Source organism: Gobius niger, assembly GCF_951799975.1.
Source record: "Gobius niger genome assembly, chromosome: 1".
NCBI lineage: Eukaryota > Metazoa > Chordata > Actinopteri > Gobiiformes > Gobiidae > Gobius > Gobius niger.
The window spans coordinates 40,849,952-40,867,246 of record NC_136852.1 but is presented as its reverse complement, the minus strand read 5'-3'; the positions used below and the strand labels follow the sequence as shown (position 1 = coordinate 40,867,246).

The window sequence follows — 17,295 nt, the reverse complement described above, 5'->3', positions numbered from 1 at the left end:
GGAATAGGCCACCGTTTTTACATACTGAGATATGTTCTTAATCTTCAGTCACGTAAACACAGCACAGACGGCGTTAGCATTTAGCCTCTCCCTCTCTCTTCTATAGCTCCAAAACAGGTCAAGATAGAAGTTACCAAGCTCTTCCACGTTTTCCCTATTTAAATATGGTTACGTGAAGTGTTCCACTACAAAGTATAATTACACAAAATTAAACAATGTGGATTTTCTAAGTAGATAAAAGGGGGAACTATAATGTAAGGCGTAATAATACCAGGAGTAGTTCGAAATCCGCGCAATAATCTTCACTTTACTGCGCGGATGCCAAACTACTCCTGAGGCTAAATGCTAACGCCGTCTGCGCTGTGTTTACGTGACTGAAGGCACGGGTGAAGATCAGACAGGTCCTAAAGAACTCGTCAAAGCTCAGGTAAGAACATATCTCAGTATGTAAAAACGGTGGCCTATTCCTTTAAAGGGATATTTCAGGATTTTTGACATAGGGCCTAATTTCCTAGTTATCCAGAGTGTTGCTGATACCTGGAGATTTTTTTATTGTAATTCCTGCAGTTCTTATATTTGAAGAGTTACGTGGCGCTAGGCTAGTGCAAGGCTAGCGCATTTCTATGGTATCAGCTAGCCTGCATTAAAAACAGTGTGACCCGCTCCACAGAGCACCTGAGGCAAATCACTTATAACACCAGACTAACCGTATAAATGTCTGTGTCCATAGAATCATTTTTGGAACATAACTGACCTGCATCACATGAATGATCCAATTTTTATGGAATATTTTCTGAGAGAGAACCCTGCGCCGCTGCGTAGCTTATACAAACATGAAGCAGATGCTGCTCAAATATAAGGTATTTTAAATGCAAAATGGTTAAAATTATTTATTATTTACATTATTATTACAGACATTTATATCGTTAAGTCTGGCGTTATAAGTGATTTGCCTCAGGTGCACTGAGGCAAGACTGTTTTCTAGCTGATATCGTAGAAATGCACTAGCCTTGCATTAGCCTAGCACCACGAAACTCTTCAAACACAAGAACTGCATGAATTATAAAAAAAATATCTCCAGAAATCAGCAACACTCTGGATAACTAGGAAATGAGGCCCTATGTCAAAAATTCTGAAATATCCCTTTAACACATTGAGTGCCAGACCAGTCTGTTTCTCATGATATTTGTAGCACCACAGCATATTCTACACTGTGTTCCAAATTATTACGCAAATGACATTTTTCTAAGATTTTCTAAATTGTCAACTCAAATGAGAGTCAGCATAATTTTCAAGTCTTTAACTGGTAGAGGATCATTTAAATGTGGTGGAAAAAATTTCCTAGTGATAACAGTATTTTTTTCAAAAATAAATATAGTAAAAACCTCAAAATCCACTGTTCCAAATTATTATGCAACTCATCGTTTCAATACATTTGTAATTAACTGAAAATGGTCATTTGTTGAATTTGTAGCATTAGGAGGTCATATTTACTGAAATCAAAAGCTATTTCAATCAAAAAAAATCTTAACAGGTCAAGTTATATTTTACCATAGGAGCCCTCGTGTCATAGCAGCTTCAACATTCTTAAATCCATTAAACTTGTGAGTTTTTGGACAGTTTCTGCTTGGATTTCTTTGCAGGATGTTAGAATAACCTCCCAGAGCTGCTGTTTGGATGAAAACTGCCTCCCACCCTCATAGAAGTTTTTTTTGTTGAGGCTCCAAAGGTTCTCAACAGGGTTGAGGTCAGGAAAGAAGGGGGTCCACATCATGAGTTTCTCTCCTTTTAATAGCAGCCAGTGATGCAGAGGTTTTCTTTACAGTATGACATGGTGCGTTGTCATGCATGAGAGGATTTTGTTCGGGAAAGCACGGCTCTTCTTTTTGTAGCATAGAAGACAGTTGTCAGTCAGAAACTCCACATATTTTTCAAAGGTCATTTTCACACCTTCAGGGAGCCTAAAAGGGCTTAAAGGGGCCGACCAGCTCTCTCCCCATGATTCTGGCCCAAAACATGACTCCGCCCCCTCCTTACTGACGCCACAGCCTTGTTGGGACATTGTGGCCATTCACCAACCATCCACTACTCCATTGATTTGACCATCCAGGGTCACACGGCCTCATCAGTGAACAAGACTGTTTGAAAAAGAGTCTTCATGCATTTCTGAGCCACTGCAGCCATTTCTGTTCATCAGCTTCAATTAACCCTTTAGGGGAGGCCCGGATAGAAGGTTTATGCACAGCTGCAGCCTATGGAGGGTCCTACACCTTGATGTTCGGGAGACTCCAGAGGCACCAGCAGCTTCAAATACCTGTATGCTGCTTTGTGGCATCTGTTCTCTTAATCTTATGTGTTTGTCTGGCAGAAACCGTCCATATTGTGCCTTTATCGGCACAAAACCTGTGTGTGCTCTGAATCATCCACAAATCTCTTATCAGTAGGATGATTATGCTTAATCTTTCATGAAATATCGAAGGTTTTCATACCTAGACCAAGGCATTCAACTATTTCACGCTTTTCATCAGCAGAAAGTCCCTTTTTCTTTCCCATATTGCTTGAAAATGATGATCTGCGTAATAAAGTGGAACATCCTTTTTCAGTAGTTTTTCCCTTAACTGGGCTTAACCTGAAAACTAATCATCCCAGGTCTCTGAGATTAATGTCAGTGATTCATAGAGCCCCGAGACACAATACCATCCACGAGTTTCATTATTGTTTTTTTTTTTTTTTACCTTTTTGACACAAAAATCCAATTTGCATAATAATTTGGAACGCAGTGTATGTTTTAGCTATGGACACATGCTATGGCTCGTTTGAAAGGTGAGACTCCAAGCTCTCCGTAGTTAAATTCTACGTACCTTGGTTCCTGAGAAATCTAAGCTAAACAGAGGCTAGTTTGGATCAAAATCACAGTTTTTTTTTGTAGATTCTGAGATAATTAGTGTTTTATTTTTTTCATATTTAGGCAAATGCAAAAACGAGTTTTTCCGTTTTTGGCACTCTATGTATGGAAGCCCGTTTCAGAAATTTCGACTTCCTGTTGGGCTTTTATTTTTTAACATGGCGGAAACGGGCTTCCATACTCTATGTGTTAAAAGAATGAACAAAAAATTTCACAAAAAAATGTTCATTTTCCATATAAAAAGTGAGTTTGGGCAGAAATTGGATTTACCTTTTAAAACACCCTCGAGTTCAGTGGGAGGAAAAAGTGCACCATGTGGAATTTCTGCACAATTTGGTCACTAAATGTGGTCCGATCTTTATTAAAATCACAAGAATGATTAAACAGTGTCTGCTTGAACTAATACCACTCTAACATTTACATTTTATCATATTTTTATTGGCCATGACATGTAAACAGCAGTAGTTTTGAAAAGAATGATGTGTGTTTTTTTTATGTGTTGCAGCAGATCGCGATTTTTTGACAGATCTTTGAATTTTGTTTCTGTCCGAACAGTGACAGCAGGAGCGGTTCAAGATGGATTCTCGTGTTTGAAAACTCACAAATACCGCGAGAATTCAGCTTGCTGGCGAGGTAAGGACTGTGGTCTTTATCAGGAGGCGGGGATATGTTTAGATCCGAGACAGAACACATAAAGGCAGAGCAGGATTCCTCAGACTCAAGTGTGAATCGATCAGAAAACCACTCTGAGTGGCCTAACTACACAGGGAAACCACCCTAACCAGCTTAAAAGCTAAAAAAAAAAAAGTAAGTTAAAGTGAATTGACCTGTATTGAAACCAAGAGGAACCCCCACTCAGCCCAGCTTCACAGGCTTCAGCAGGTCTTGGATGAGTTTAGGGATGGGTAAGACCCCGATCTTGGCCTCCAGGGGGCGGGGCAGGAGTGCGCGGCGGACAAAGGCGAGGCTCAAAGCCTGCAGCGAGGCGGGGACCGTGTCCACAGCCCACTCTGCCCCCTGATGGCCATCCTGCAGGGGGCTCAGAGTGAAGCGCTTCATCTCCGGCCACTCTATGAGCAGGTCTAGCAGCGCGTTGGCCTTGTCCACCAGGGGGCGCACTGCAGCCTCGGAGCTGTCACGCAGAATTTCTGTGAGACGATAATGCAGGGTCTGGAAGAGATGGAGTGATGCTGATGATTACTTAGAGTTACTTTGTTATCAGATTAGAGTCACTCAGTAACGGGTAATCTTACACATGACATTTTCCAGACCAGTGTCAGATTAAAGTGACTTTTCTGATTCTTTTCCATTTAGTCATTTTCCTTTGGAAATATATTTACTTTTTTCTTGCGTCTCGCGAAGTAAACGTCTGTGTCACTGTTACATCACATGGAATAGAACAGCCATTCCCGAAGTCCTGGACATCGTGGCCCCCTTATCGATCCGAAAACCCCTCAGGGCCCCCAATAATAATCATTTACTCAATTTAAAGGAATTTAAATTGAGTAGCGTCATGTTACTGTCACTCATGGTGTCTGACCTAAAGTCTCACTCTGAAGAAAGTCAACTCACATTTACACTGAGAAGGTTAGAAGCAGTGTTAATTTCGTCGACTAAAATATTTAGTCTTAATTTTAGTCAAAGTGTTATTTTTGACGACGAAAATTGGACTAAAACTAAATTAAAAGTTTTTCATGAGACTAAAACTGTGACTAAAATGTCCAGATATTTTAGTCGACTAAAATGAGACGAAATAAAAATGAAAAGGAGAGACTAAAATCATCCAAACTTCTATTGAGCGTCTGAAAGAGCCTAAGATCATGTAAATTCTCTGCCAAAGGATCAGCTCTGAGCTTTGTTCATGTGGAGCAGCTCCATGAAGTCGATGACCTGGATAAAATATGATTATAATGAATATTATAAAAGCAAAGTCGACTAAATTCGTCTTAAATTTAGTCGACTAAATTTACTTGCAATTTTAGTCGACTAAAACTAGACTAAAATTGAAGATATTTTTTTGACTAAAACTAGACTAAAATCGAATCGAATTACATTTTCGTCAAAAGACTAAGACTAAATTAAAATATGTTGTCAAAATTAACACTGGTTGGAAGGGCGCCCCCTTGTGTCACCTTGCATCCAAATGCCCCGAACGTAACAGCGGGTCAAAATGACCCGCGAAGGCAACACAAGGGTTATTCTGACATCCTGCAAAGAAATCCAAGCAGAAACTGTCTAAATGATGCTGTGACTGACCTCAAACCGGGGATAGCAGTGATCTTCTGGTCCACATGGGGTCAGTTGCTCCAACAGAAGCTGAGCCAGTGGGAACAGGCGATCGAAGTCCTCCAGGCTCATCTCCAGGAGAGATTCGCCTGGATTAAAGTCTCCACAGCAATGGATCCTGAAGCCGTGACGCAGCAGCAGACGCACCGCCTTCACGCCGTAGTCAATGTGTTCAGGCTCCGCCTCAGAGTTACGGAGAAACTCCTGGAAGAACTCGCACAGCTCCGACTCCAGGTATTTTACAAGGTTGGGATCCGCTCCTGCAGAAAACAACCACAACAGTAACTACCTATGTTACTTTCCACTGCTTCACCTTTGACTCTCTCCATGTTCCTTTGTTTTGCTGTGACCTGGTGCTTTAGTTAATGTAATGCGGAGATTAACCCTCAACTGTATTTAAAAAGCATCGCAAGTTATTTCAGACTCTTAATCAAGCCAGGACTACATGGGATCCACAGTGTAAAAAACAATGGGTGGCCATTTGAACATACGCAGTATGGCCCCTAAGAGGGAACAATTGGAGCATCTTCTCGTTAACTCAAATGTAGATTTCATGGGACTTTCAGAAACTTGGCTCAAACCATCTTCCCCACAAGCAGTGGTAACATTACAAGGCTACAATGTCTTTAGAAAGGGTAGGCATCAAGGAAAGGGGGAGGGGTGTTATTGTATATAAAGGACTCTCTAAAATGTACACAAATAACTTGGCCTAATGAAATCCCAACTGAATGTGTTGGAGTTTCTGCTGAGAGTGACACTTTAACTCTCAGCATATGTGCAGAAAAGGACATGGCTGGAACATTAGGACATGTTCAAGCCATGTCCGAATGTGTAGAATGAGCTCAGACCTGTTCACCACAACTGCCTCTAAAATCCTGCACTGTCACTCAGAAAGGTGTTAATTCGGGTCTGAATTTTTTTTATTTTTATTATTATTATTCATTCAACATAAAAGCACAAGACAAGATACACTTACAGGTAGTGCACCAAACCAAAAACCCTCCCTCCCTCCACCCCCATTTACTCTCATTCACACTCACACGAAAAGGGCTGTTACCTACAGTATCAATACTCTGGCTCACAATATACATCGCAAGGAACAAAGTTCGTGGCACACAGGACTGTGTTGCTGGTCCATTGACAGTACCAGTCTCCAACAGTTCACTCTACTCATTTTCATTAATTACAAATTCTTGCATAACTATTTTTATTTTATTCTAGTTTCTTTTTTGTCTATGATTTTAATTTGAAAATAACGATTTTGCACATCGAGTCTTGTAGATTAATTTGAATATTGTATCCCATGGCAACGGGCAGTCAAAAAAGTCCTCCCATTCTATATTAAATAAAAATTAGAAAAATAAGTTTTTCTATTTATTTTAGTTCCTTTTTGCCAACTAGAGTTTCTTATTGGAGATTTACAAACCGATAATTTAGTAGTTCCATAATTAATTACTTGTTTCCATTTTTTCCCAATTACTCCTGTCAGTTGATTAAATGAAAAGCGGGTCTGAATTGCCGTCATGCACTAGCTTGATATCGAATCTGCAGTTACGCTTAAGACCTGAAGTGGCAGTAGTGAGCATAAAAATGACCAACTTGCACCTAGTCCCTTTAAGTCCCATCAGATGTTAGATTGGGTGTGGTGACGTACTCCAAGCTCACGGGTGTTATAGATTGCACAAGCACCAGGCAAGACTTACCAAACTCTGATTAAGCCAACAATAATAATTATTTGTTGCTTTAAGGAGAAACATGTGAAGAGTACCTTTCTCCAGCAGCAGCTCCAGGACGTCGAGGCTCTCCCGTTGCTCCACCAGCCGCATCAGAAGACTCGTCCCTGAAACAACACCATCATCTCACACTGACTCAACTCAACAGTCACAGTCGGAAGATAAAACAGCCAGTCCCTCAGAGTGCAACCCTGGCCAGACCAGAATTATATCCCTCTGTTGTTTTTTATACTTTGCTCCTCCTTTAGCTACACTTCTCCCTCTCTCTTCTTGAGTTACACTTCCCTCTCTCGGCCCCTCCTTTTGTTACACTTCCCTCTCTCGGCCCCTCCTCTCGCAACGCTTCCCTCTCTCGGCCCCTCCTTTAGTTACACTTCCCTCTCTCGGCTCCTCCTTTAGTTACACTTCCCTCTCTCGGCCCCTCCTTTCGTTGCACTTCCCTCTGTCTGCTCCTCCTTTAGTTACACTTCCCTCTCTCGGCCCCTCCTTTATTTACACTTCCCTCTCTCGGCCCCTCCTTTAGTTACACTTCCCTCTCTCGGCCCCTCCTTTCGTTGCACTTCCCTCTGTCTGCTCCTCCTTTAGTTACACTTCCCTCTCTCGGCCCCTCCTTTATTTACACTTCCCTCTCTCGGCCCCTCCTTTAGTTACACTTCCCTCTCTCGGCCCCTCCTTTCGTTGCACTTCCCTCTGTCTGCTCCTCCTTTAGTTACACTTCCCTCTCTCGGCCCCTCCTTTCGTTGCACTTCCCTCTGTCTGCTCCTCCTTTCATAAAACTTCCTTCTCTCGGCCCCTCCTTTAGTTTCACTTCCCTCTCTCGGCCCCTCCTTTAGTTACACTTCCCTCTCTCGGCCCCTCCTTTAGTTATCTCTCGGCCCCTCCTTTAGTTACACTTCCCTGTCTCGGCCCCTCATTTAGTTACACTTCCCTCTCTCGGCCCCTCCTTTAGTTACAAGTCTCTCTCTCGGCCCCTCCTTTAGTTACACTTCCCTCTCTCGGCCCCTCCTTTCGGTGCACTTCCCTCCGTCTGCTCCTCCTTTCATTAAACTTCCCTCTCTCGGCCCCTCCTTTAGTTACACTTCCCTCTCTCGGCCCCTCCTTTCGTTGCACTTCCCTCTGTCTGCTCCTCCTTTCATTAAACTTCCCCCTCTCGGCCCCTCCTCTCGTAACGCTTCTCTCTCTCGGCCCCTCCTTTAGTTACACTTCCATCTCTCGGCCCCTGCTTTTGTTGCACTTCCCTCTGTCTGCTCCTCCTTTCATTAAACTTCCCTCTCTCGGCACCTCCTTTAGTTTCACTTCCCTCTCTCGGCCCCTCCTTTAGTTACACTTCCCTCTCTCGGCCCATCCTTCAGTTACACTTCCCTCTCTCGGCCCCTCCTTTAGTTACACTTCCCTCTCTCGGCCCCTCCTTTAGTTACACTTCCCTCTCTCGGCCCCTCCTTTAGTTACAAGTCCCTCTCTCGGCCCCTCCTTTAGTTACAAGTCCCTCTCTCAGCCCCTCCTTTAGTTACAAGTCCCTCTCTCGGCCCCTCCTTTAGTTACAAGTCCCTCTCTCAGCCCCTCCTTTAGTTACAAGTCCCTCTCTCGGCCCCTCCTTTAGTTACACTTCCCTCTCTCGGCCCCTGCTTTTGTTGCACTTCCCTCTGTCTGCTCCTCCTTTCATTAAACTTCCCTCTCTCGGCCCCTCCTTTAGTTACACTTCCCTCTCTCGGCCCATCCTTCAGTTACACTTCCCTCTCTCGGCCCCTCCTTTAGTTACACTTCCCTCTCTCGGCCCCTCCTTTAGTTACACTTCCCTCTCTCGGCCCCTCCTTTAGTTACAAGTCCCTCTCTCGGCCCCTCCTTTAGTTACAAGTCCCTCTCTCGGCCCCTCCTTTAGTTACAAGTCCCTCTCTCGGCCCCTCCTTTAGTAACACTTCCCTCTCTCGGCCCCTCCTTTAGTTACACTTCCCTCTCTTGGCCCCTCCTTTCGGTGCACTTCCCTCTGTCTGCTCCTCCTTTCATTAAACTTCCCCCTCTCGGCCCCTCCTCTCGTAACGCTTCTCTCTCTCGGCCCCTCCTTTAGTTACAAGTCCCTCTCTCGGCCCCTCCTTTAGTTACAAGTCTCTCTCTCGGCCCCTCCTTTAGTTACAAGTCCCTCTCTCGGCCCCTCCTTTAGTTACAAGTCCCTCTCTCGGCCCCTCCTTTAGTTACACTTCCCTCTCTCGGCCCCTCCTTTAGTTACAAGTCCCTCTCTCGGCCCCTCCTTTAGTTACAAGTCCCTCTCTCGGCCCCTCCTTTAGTTACAAGTCCCTCTCTCGGCCCCTCCTTTAGTTACAAGTCCCTCTCTCGGCCCCTCCTTTAGTTACAAGTCTCTCTCTCGGCCCCTCCTTTAGTTACAAGTCCCTCTCTCGGCCCTTCCTTAGTTACAAGTCTCTCTCTCGGCCCTTCCTTTAGTTACAAGTCCCTCTCTCGGCCCCTCCTTTAGTTACAAGTCCCTCTCTCGGCCCCTCCACAGAGCGGGGAGACGATGAGTGCGGTGAAGCAGGGGCGGAGCAAAGAAAGTCAGAGCTTGGGACGCAAAAAATCTGGTGTCCCATTTACAGTGCTAAAATATGAGTTTAGTAGATTTCTGAATCGATGCAAACAGCTAAAATAATCTAAAATGAAAGAGAATGGTAGAAGTGGCATTTGATATGTTTAAATTCCCTTCTACCCTATTATCCCTTCTAAATTTCAGAATTAGGAGCACAAGTGCAACCAAGAAAAATAATAATAATAATAATGCATGTTATTTCTTAGGCGCCTTTTCTAGACACTCAAGGTCACCTCACATCCACAAGTATAATTACACAACAACTAAAAACAGTTAATTTTCGAGCCCTGAAATCGGTTGTAAATAGAAGGGAAGATGATAACATTATTAATATTAATTATTGGTAAAAGGGGAACCAAAATCCAAATTAAATCAAAATTGCAATGTCTATTTTTGGAAAAATCATACAGCCCCTGCGCTGTGATTGCTGTTTAAAGACCATATCTCCGAGAGTATTTGACCAATCTTCACCAAATAAACACCCATTTACAGCACTGTGGGATCTCTTAACATTTAAATGCGGACAACATTAACTTAACATTTAAATGCGGACAATTAATGTGCATTATTTGACATGGCTGGAACATGTCCTAATGTTCCAGCCATGTCCTTTTCTGCACATATGCTGAGAGTTAAAGTGTCACTCTCAGCACATTTCTGCTGAGAGTGACACTTTAACTCCAACACATTCAGTTGGGATTTCATTGGGATTCAGACAGTAAAAGTGGATTAATGCTGCATGTCCGCAGGTCTGCACTGCTCTGAGAGGACACATTTATCATTTTTGCAAACACACAAGAAGATGCCGGTACTGTAAACCAAGAACTGCTAAAGAACTGGAACAACCAGAGGCTTCTGGCCTTTACTCACAGATTCTCCAGATTTTTGTGTGGCTGAGGCTCCGCTCAACATCAGAATCGCCACCATTTTTGGGTCTCCATTGTACACAGCCACATGCAGCGGAGAGTCGTCTGAAACATTCTTCTCTCAAGGTCAATGAGATGAAAGAAACTGCAAATGTGTGACCTCTGTGACCCCTCACCTGCATAACCTATGTAGTTCGGGTCGGCCCCGTACTTCAGCAGAACCTTGGCCTCCTCATGAAGGCCGCGATCAGTGAACTTTAGCAGAGCTTCGTTGACACACTCCGAGGATTTATATTGCTGTAACAGCTTCTCCAGAGCAGAACATCTGGCCTGGGTCCTGGAGCTGAAGTGGAACAGACAGAAGTTAGTGCTGACCGAGGACCAGACGTGGGAAGTAACAAAGTACTTGTACTCCATTATTGTACTTAAGTAGATTTTTCAGGTATCTGTACTTTACTTGAGTAATTTACCTCGTGACTTTTTACTTTTACTCCTTACTTTTGAAACACAAGTATCTGTATTTTCTACTCTTTACATTTTACAAAGCACCTGCTGTTTTCTTTCCCCTGATGCAGCCGCATGCTCTCGTTTGGCAGTGCCAGAGTGTCTTCACATAAACGTGCGTCTCTGGGGCCGTGTTTTTACGGTTTTCTTCTTGAGCAATAAATACGAGTACATACAAATATCACAGCCAATCAGTTGTCTTTTATTTTCATAGTAGAGTAGAGATATTGTTGCATTTGGTAGTACTAGATAATGCTACTTCGGTATTCAAAATGGCTGCCATAACAACAAAGGTCACATGACTGAAAGGCATGTATAGCATACTTATACACTGCTCACAAAAACTTAGGGCACACTCAAAAAACACATCCTAGATGTCAATCAATTCGATTTTTCGGATGAAAATCTTTATTCATAGTGTAGGGCAATGTGTTGAGAACAAAATAACATAAGAATGATAAATGGAAATCAAATTCTCAGCCCCTGGAGGTCTGGATCCAAAATTATACTCAAAATCAAAGTAACAAATCAGGTCACTGGTTGATCCAAATTCTGTAGAAATTCCTCAAAACGAGTCTGTATCATCCTCAGTCGTGTGTGTGGCCTCCACGTGCCTGAATGCACTCCCTACAACGCCTGGGCATGCTCCTGACGAGACCACGGATGTCCTCCTGAGGGATCTCCTCCCAGACCTGGATTAGAGCATCAGTCAGCTCCTGGACAGTCTGTGGTGCGACGTGGCGTTGATGGATGGACCGAGACATGATGTCCCAGATGTGCTCTATTGGATTTTAGTCTGGGGAACGGGCAGGCCAGTCCAGAACACCAATACCTTCATCATGCAGGACCTGCTGACACACTCTTGCCACATGTGGCCTGGCATCATCAGGCATCAGAAGGAACCCAGGGCCCACAGCACCAGCATATGGTCTTACAATAGGTCTGAGGATCTCATCCCGGTCCCCAATGCCAGTCAGGGAACCTCTGGCTCGCACATGGAGGGCTGTGCGGCCCTCCAATGAAATGCCTCCCCAGACCATCACTGACCCACCACCAAACCGGTCATGCTGGATGATGTTGCAGCTGCAGAACGTTCTCCAGGGCGTCTCCAGACTCTGTCATGTCTGTCACATGTGCTCAGGGTGAACCTGCTCTCATCCGTGAAGAGCACAGGGCACCATTGGCCAATCTGCCAATCGCTGTGTTCTCGGGCAAATGCCAATCGGGCTGCACGGTGTTGGGCAGTAAGCACCGGCCCAACTTGTGGACGTCGGTCCCTCATACCACCCTCATGGAGTCGGTTTCTGACCGTTTGAGGACCAACATGCACATTTGTGGCCCTCTGGAGGTCATTTTGTAGGGCTCGGGCAGTGCTTCTCCTGTTTCTCCGTGCACAAATGAGCAGACAGCGGTCCTGCTGCTGGGTTGTTGACCTTGGTCGGCCCCCCCCAGGTCTCCTGGTGTACTGGCCTGTCTCCTGGTATCTCCTCCATGCTCTGGACACTGCGCTGGGAGACACAGCAAACCTTCTTGCCACAGCGCGAATGGACGTGCCATTTTGGATGAGCATCACTCCCTGAGCTGCTTCTGTGGGTTGTAGATGCTCCTCATGATACCTCTAGTGGTGAGAACACTGGACAAATGCAAAAGTGTTCCAAATATACGGTACAAAGGACAAAGACAGGGAAATGGTCTGTGGTCACCACCTGCAAAACCATTCCTCTTTTGGAGTGATCTTGCTAATTGCCGCTCATTTCCACCTGTGTCTGTATAATTTCCACAACACCAAGTGAAACTGATTCACAATAAGCGTGGCTTCCTAACTGGACAGTCTGATATCCCAGAAATGTGACTGATTTGGAGTTACATTGTGTTTGTTGAGTGTGCCCTAAGTTTTTGTGAGCAGTGTATATAGCATATAGCAAAATGGGGAGGCATAAAATCTACAAAAAATGTGTTTATTTTGCAAAGGATAATAATGCTACTTCAAAGATTAAGAATAAAATATCATCATGCATTACGTTAGAATTTTGAATTTTTACTGTATAATCTTGCCGTCGAACCATATGACAATTTTAGTGACTGACTGAATGGTGAGTTTAGAAATATTTAATAGGGGGTGATCACAATTTAGAATGTGATAATGTCAGGTGGAGGGCAGCGGCCAATACAGCTCTATGGGAGAAATACAGTTTTTGTAAGAAATCTCCAAAACCAAAAGTTTTTGCTCATTAGTATTTGACAGTGATTGGATTCACAAACCTGTGATGTTATTTTTATGTCTGAAAGTCCTTTCTACTGGACAACATCACACTCATGTTTTCGAATATTGTCACCACTTTTTCACACCTAATTGGACATTTGTTCGTATGTGACAATGAACTTTGTTTTTGTTTCATGTAGATTCCTCCAGTAATGACTGAAAACAAAAAAAAAACAAATCTGTATTTTGTCAATTACCGCCGTTATCGTCATGGAATTTTCCGTTGCTCCATCTCAATTTTAAACTATGGGCTCTTTAGAATGTTGTGATGTCACGTAAACGCAACCCATTAAACAAAATATCAAGCATGCATATTTCAATACTTAGGAGTCACAACACAGATTTATATATTTTATCGGAAATAAGATGTCATTGACCCAGATATCGGCTTTTTATCTGCAAAATATTGGCCTCTAATAATAATAATGGGCACAGGAATATTTGCTCTTGCTCTAAGAACATTCCACAGTCAGAAACCAGCCAATGCAACAGTAAAACAGCACATACTCTTCCTGGTCCGCTGCAGGTTCTTCTGTAGCTTCTTCTGTAGCAGGTTCTTCTGGAGGTTCTTTTGCAGGTTCCTGGTATTCTTCTATGTCGTCTGCTGCATGTAGCTCGGAGAAATCACTGCAGAGAGACAGAACCAAGAACTCATTTATCAGTAGTTTGGCATCCGTACAGTAAAGTGAAGATTACTGCACGGATTTCGAACTACTCCTGGTATTATTACGCCTTACAATATAGTTCCCCCTTTTATCCACTTAGAAAATCCACATTGTTTAATTTTGTGTAATTATACTTTGTAGTGGAACACTTCACGTAACCATATTTAAATAGGGAAAACGTGGAAGAGCTTGGTAGCTTCTATCTTGACCTGTTTTGGAGCTATAGTGGAGAGAGGGAGAGGCTAAATGCTAACGCCGTCTGCGCTGTGTTTACGTGATTGAAGGCACGGGGGAAGATCAGACAGGTCCTAAAGAACCCGTCAAAGCTCAGGTAAGAACATATCTCAGTATGTAAAAACGGTGGCCTATTCCTTTAACCTTTCTATAAGTGTCAGATGCCCCTCCTCCCTCATCATTTCTTAAAGGAACAGGCCACCCTTTTTCCATACTAAGATATGACCAGGGTAGGCATCAAGTTCTCTAAGCTCAGGTAAGAACATATCTCAGTATGGAAAAACGGTGGCCTGTTCCTTTAAACATAATGGATACAGGGATATTAGGCTGGAGTCGCCTGATCCTGATGCAACAGATGCCACTTTTCAAAACTGAATAAACAAGGATTAGGAAAGTTTGTGTTTTATGTGACTCTGAGACTCACGGCACTCAAAATGGTCCAAAAACATCATTCATGGGTAAAGAATAGTTTATTCAGTAAAAATGTGATAATTTTACATTTTTAAAATGCCTCAAATTTCCAGCCTCAAGTTCACAGTGAAAGATTCTACACATTTTCGGGAAATTTCAGGAGAATTTTCCACCTCTTTCTCTCCCACTGCAAACTGTTCCACTTCAAAAACCCTACGCCGCCGATACTTTAATACTCGTACTCAAGTACAATTGGAGGGAGAACTTCTTCCTCCAAGTCCAGTTCCCTCTAATCTTTACGTACAAAAAACACAGCGAAACAAGACAAATACAAATCAACCAAAGGACTAAGAAACAGCATGCTCATAATCAACCTCTTACCCCCCGCCTGAAACCATTTTCCCCAGTTTGATTTTACCCAAATCTAAAAGCTTCTGGGGAAAAAGTGGAAAAATAGCGACAAAAAACAGACGCAAATGAGGATGAAAACACGGCAAAACTGGTGACAAAAAAGTGCAAAAAATAACGTGTTACTCTGGCTTTACCCAAATGTAAAAGCTCACAGCCTATGGGCCAAACTGGACAAAATGTGCTTGGTTACTGGGGGGGTGAAGAGGTTATCACTGGCAGAGCGCCCCCTGCTAGAGCCTGTTCCTCATGTGAAGAAAAACACTTACTCCCAGTGGAGTCCAGGACTGTAGTGCCAGAACTCTTCTTCCTCGTCATCGGAGTCAGACGTCTCACTGTAAAACAACACACTCTGGTGAGATTTTACGCAGACAAAAAAGAAATAAGAGACATCCTTAACTCAGCGGAGCCGCCGAGAGAAAGGAATTATTGGCCGAAACATGAATTATTGGCCGATATTATTGTCTGATATTATGGCGCATCCCTGGTGTTTAATATCATGACGTGAGTGACCTGACGATGTCTGCGCAGTCTTCTCCCACAACGTTCAATAACCTCTTTAGAAGCGAGTCTTCTCCTGTGAAGAAGAGCAGCAGAGTTATCAACAGCAGAAGGTCACTCAAATCAGTCAAAGAGAGTCAAAATAAAAAGCCTGAGGACGCCACAGCATCGTAAACAAAGCGTTGGCATAAAGATACAGGTCTTACTTCGAGGCCGGTCTGCAGACTCCATCATGAAATCCTTGTATCGACCCATCTCAGTCCTGAACCTGATCCACTGTTACCTGTGAAAGATTCACCATCAGAGCTAAATGAGTGACATGTGTAGCCCAGCTCAGACTCCTCGACAAACTTCACGCTGTGGTGCTTCAACTTCACTCAGTGGAGGCTCCTTTGAGGTTAGTTTGTGGAGGTGCATCAAACTTTATAAACGCTGCCACTGGAGATCACGGTGTCAGTGAAGTTCACACACGTCATACGGAAGAACATACAGCTCTGTGTCAAATGAACCAAGCTTTGTTAATCTAATAGCAGCTGATCAGCCTGTGCTACACTCACACACATCTGAATTACAGATTGGAAATGTAACAAACCAAAGATGTAAAGGCATTTTCAACAAGAGGGGATTTTCTTTGCATTTAAACTCTTCCTATTTGAATAAATTTAGGCACCTTCAGAGTGAGATGCTTTGCCTCTGGTTTTATGGGGCACATGTTAGGTATGTGGAGATTTCTAAAATGGAGTTGCCATTTTTGTCCCCAATATCTGTGACCGGGTTTTGCCCTGATCATTTTTCAGAGCAGGACAGCAAATGGCCTTTTTGGCTGAAATTAGATGGCCTGGTCAGGATAATTGTCTTCAGTCTCGTGTAGAAATGGAGAGAATCGGTCTTCATTTACTCCCGCAGCAGCAACATTTAACTTTTAACTTCAATATGCAAGAATTTAACAAACACCTTTCAAACACTGTGGACACTGTGGAGAAGGAGGTGGACATGAAGAGGGTCTTGTTGTCGTTTGCTGCTCAAAGTTTTGTGATCTTTCAAACTCCACCACATTTTTCTATCACTAGTTTTGTTTACTCTGCCCACTGACACAACTGAAACTAGCCTCCAATGTTAAAATGAACTAAAGGAGCCAAAATATAAAACTAGAAATGCAATGGCTGCGCCATTGCGATTGACTGCGGAATTGCGGGAAGCGAATGTAGAAATTGCATAAACTGTTCAAATTGCATAAATTGCTTAATTTGCATAATCTAATTTGCATAAACTGGTAAAATGCATAAAATGTCATGTTTCATGAACTGTATAAACTGCATAAAGTGGTAAAATGCATGAATGGGATAATTTGCATAAATTATGTAAATTGCATAAACTCTTTAAAATTCATAAATCCTAAATGGCATAAACTCTTCAGTTGCATAAACGGTTTAAAATGCATAAAGTGGTTAATTTGCATAAATTGTTACTATTGCATAAACTTTTATATTCCATAAACTGGTCAAACTGTTGAAAGTGCTTGATTGGCAGAAGCTGCACAAATGGCTGAAAGTCCTGGAGTCTCCCCATTGGCTGGATTCCCCCCATACACACCAATGCAAAAATTTCAAACTCTCGTATAAAAAAACTGGAAAACTGCAGAAGGACAATTTTTTCTCAAAACCCACAAGTTGCAGAAGCTGAACATGCACAAAGTGCAGAAATTGCATAAAATGCAGAAAAAAGTGCAGAAAAGCATGGATTTGCAGCAGCCCCATTATAAGTCAATGGGAAAAATCTCCAACATTTTGGCCGATTGCGGAAAAACCGTAAGTTGCAGAAGTCCCAAAAGTAATAGCACCCTTCTCCTCAACATGCGGAACGTTTTGATGCATAACTTGCATAAATTGCACAAAGCATGAAGGTGCTGAAAGCTGGAGAAAATCGGGAAAAAGATGGAAGAGG

The 17,295-nt window shown here is 43.1% G+C and overlaps 1 protein-coding gene across 1 annotated transcript; it reads right to left on the bottom strand.

Moving 5' to 3' along the window:
- Positions 1 to 3,760: 3,760 nt before the first annotated feature.
- On the bottom strand, positions 3,761 to 15,628 carry LOC306974274 (uncharacterized protein; the record flags this gene model as incomplete). The annotated part of the gene is made up of 8 exons (XM_079571452.1): positions 15,558 to 15,628; positions 15,364 to 15,427; positions 15,120 to 15,185; positions 13,640 to 13,759; positions 10,446 to 10,702; positions 6,960 to 7,031; positions 5,162 to 5,451; positions 3,761 to 4,075 (listed from the first exon to the last, which is right to left on the bottom strand). The coding sequence occupies exons 1-8, from the start codon at positions 15,604 to 15,606 to the stop codon at positions 3,761 to 3,763; spliced, it is 1,233 nt and encodes a 410-aa protein (XP_079427578.1). The 5' UTR covers positions 15,607 to 15,628.
- Positions 15,629 to 17,295: the final 1,667 nt, after the last annotated feature.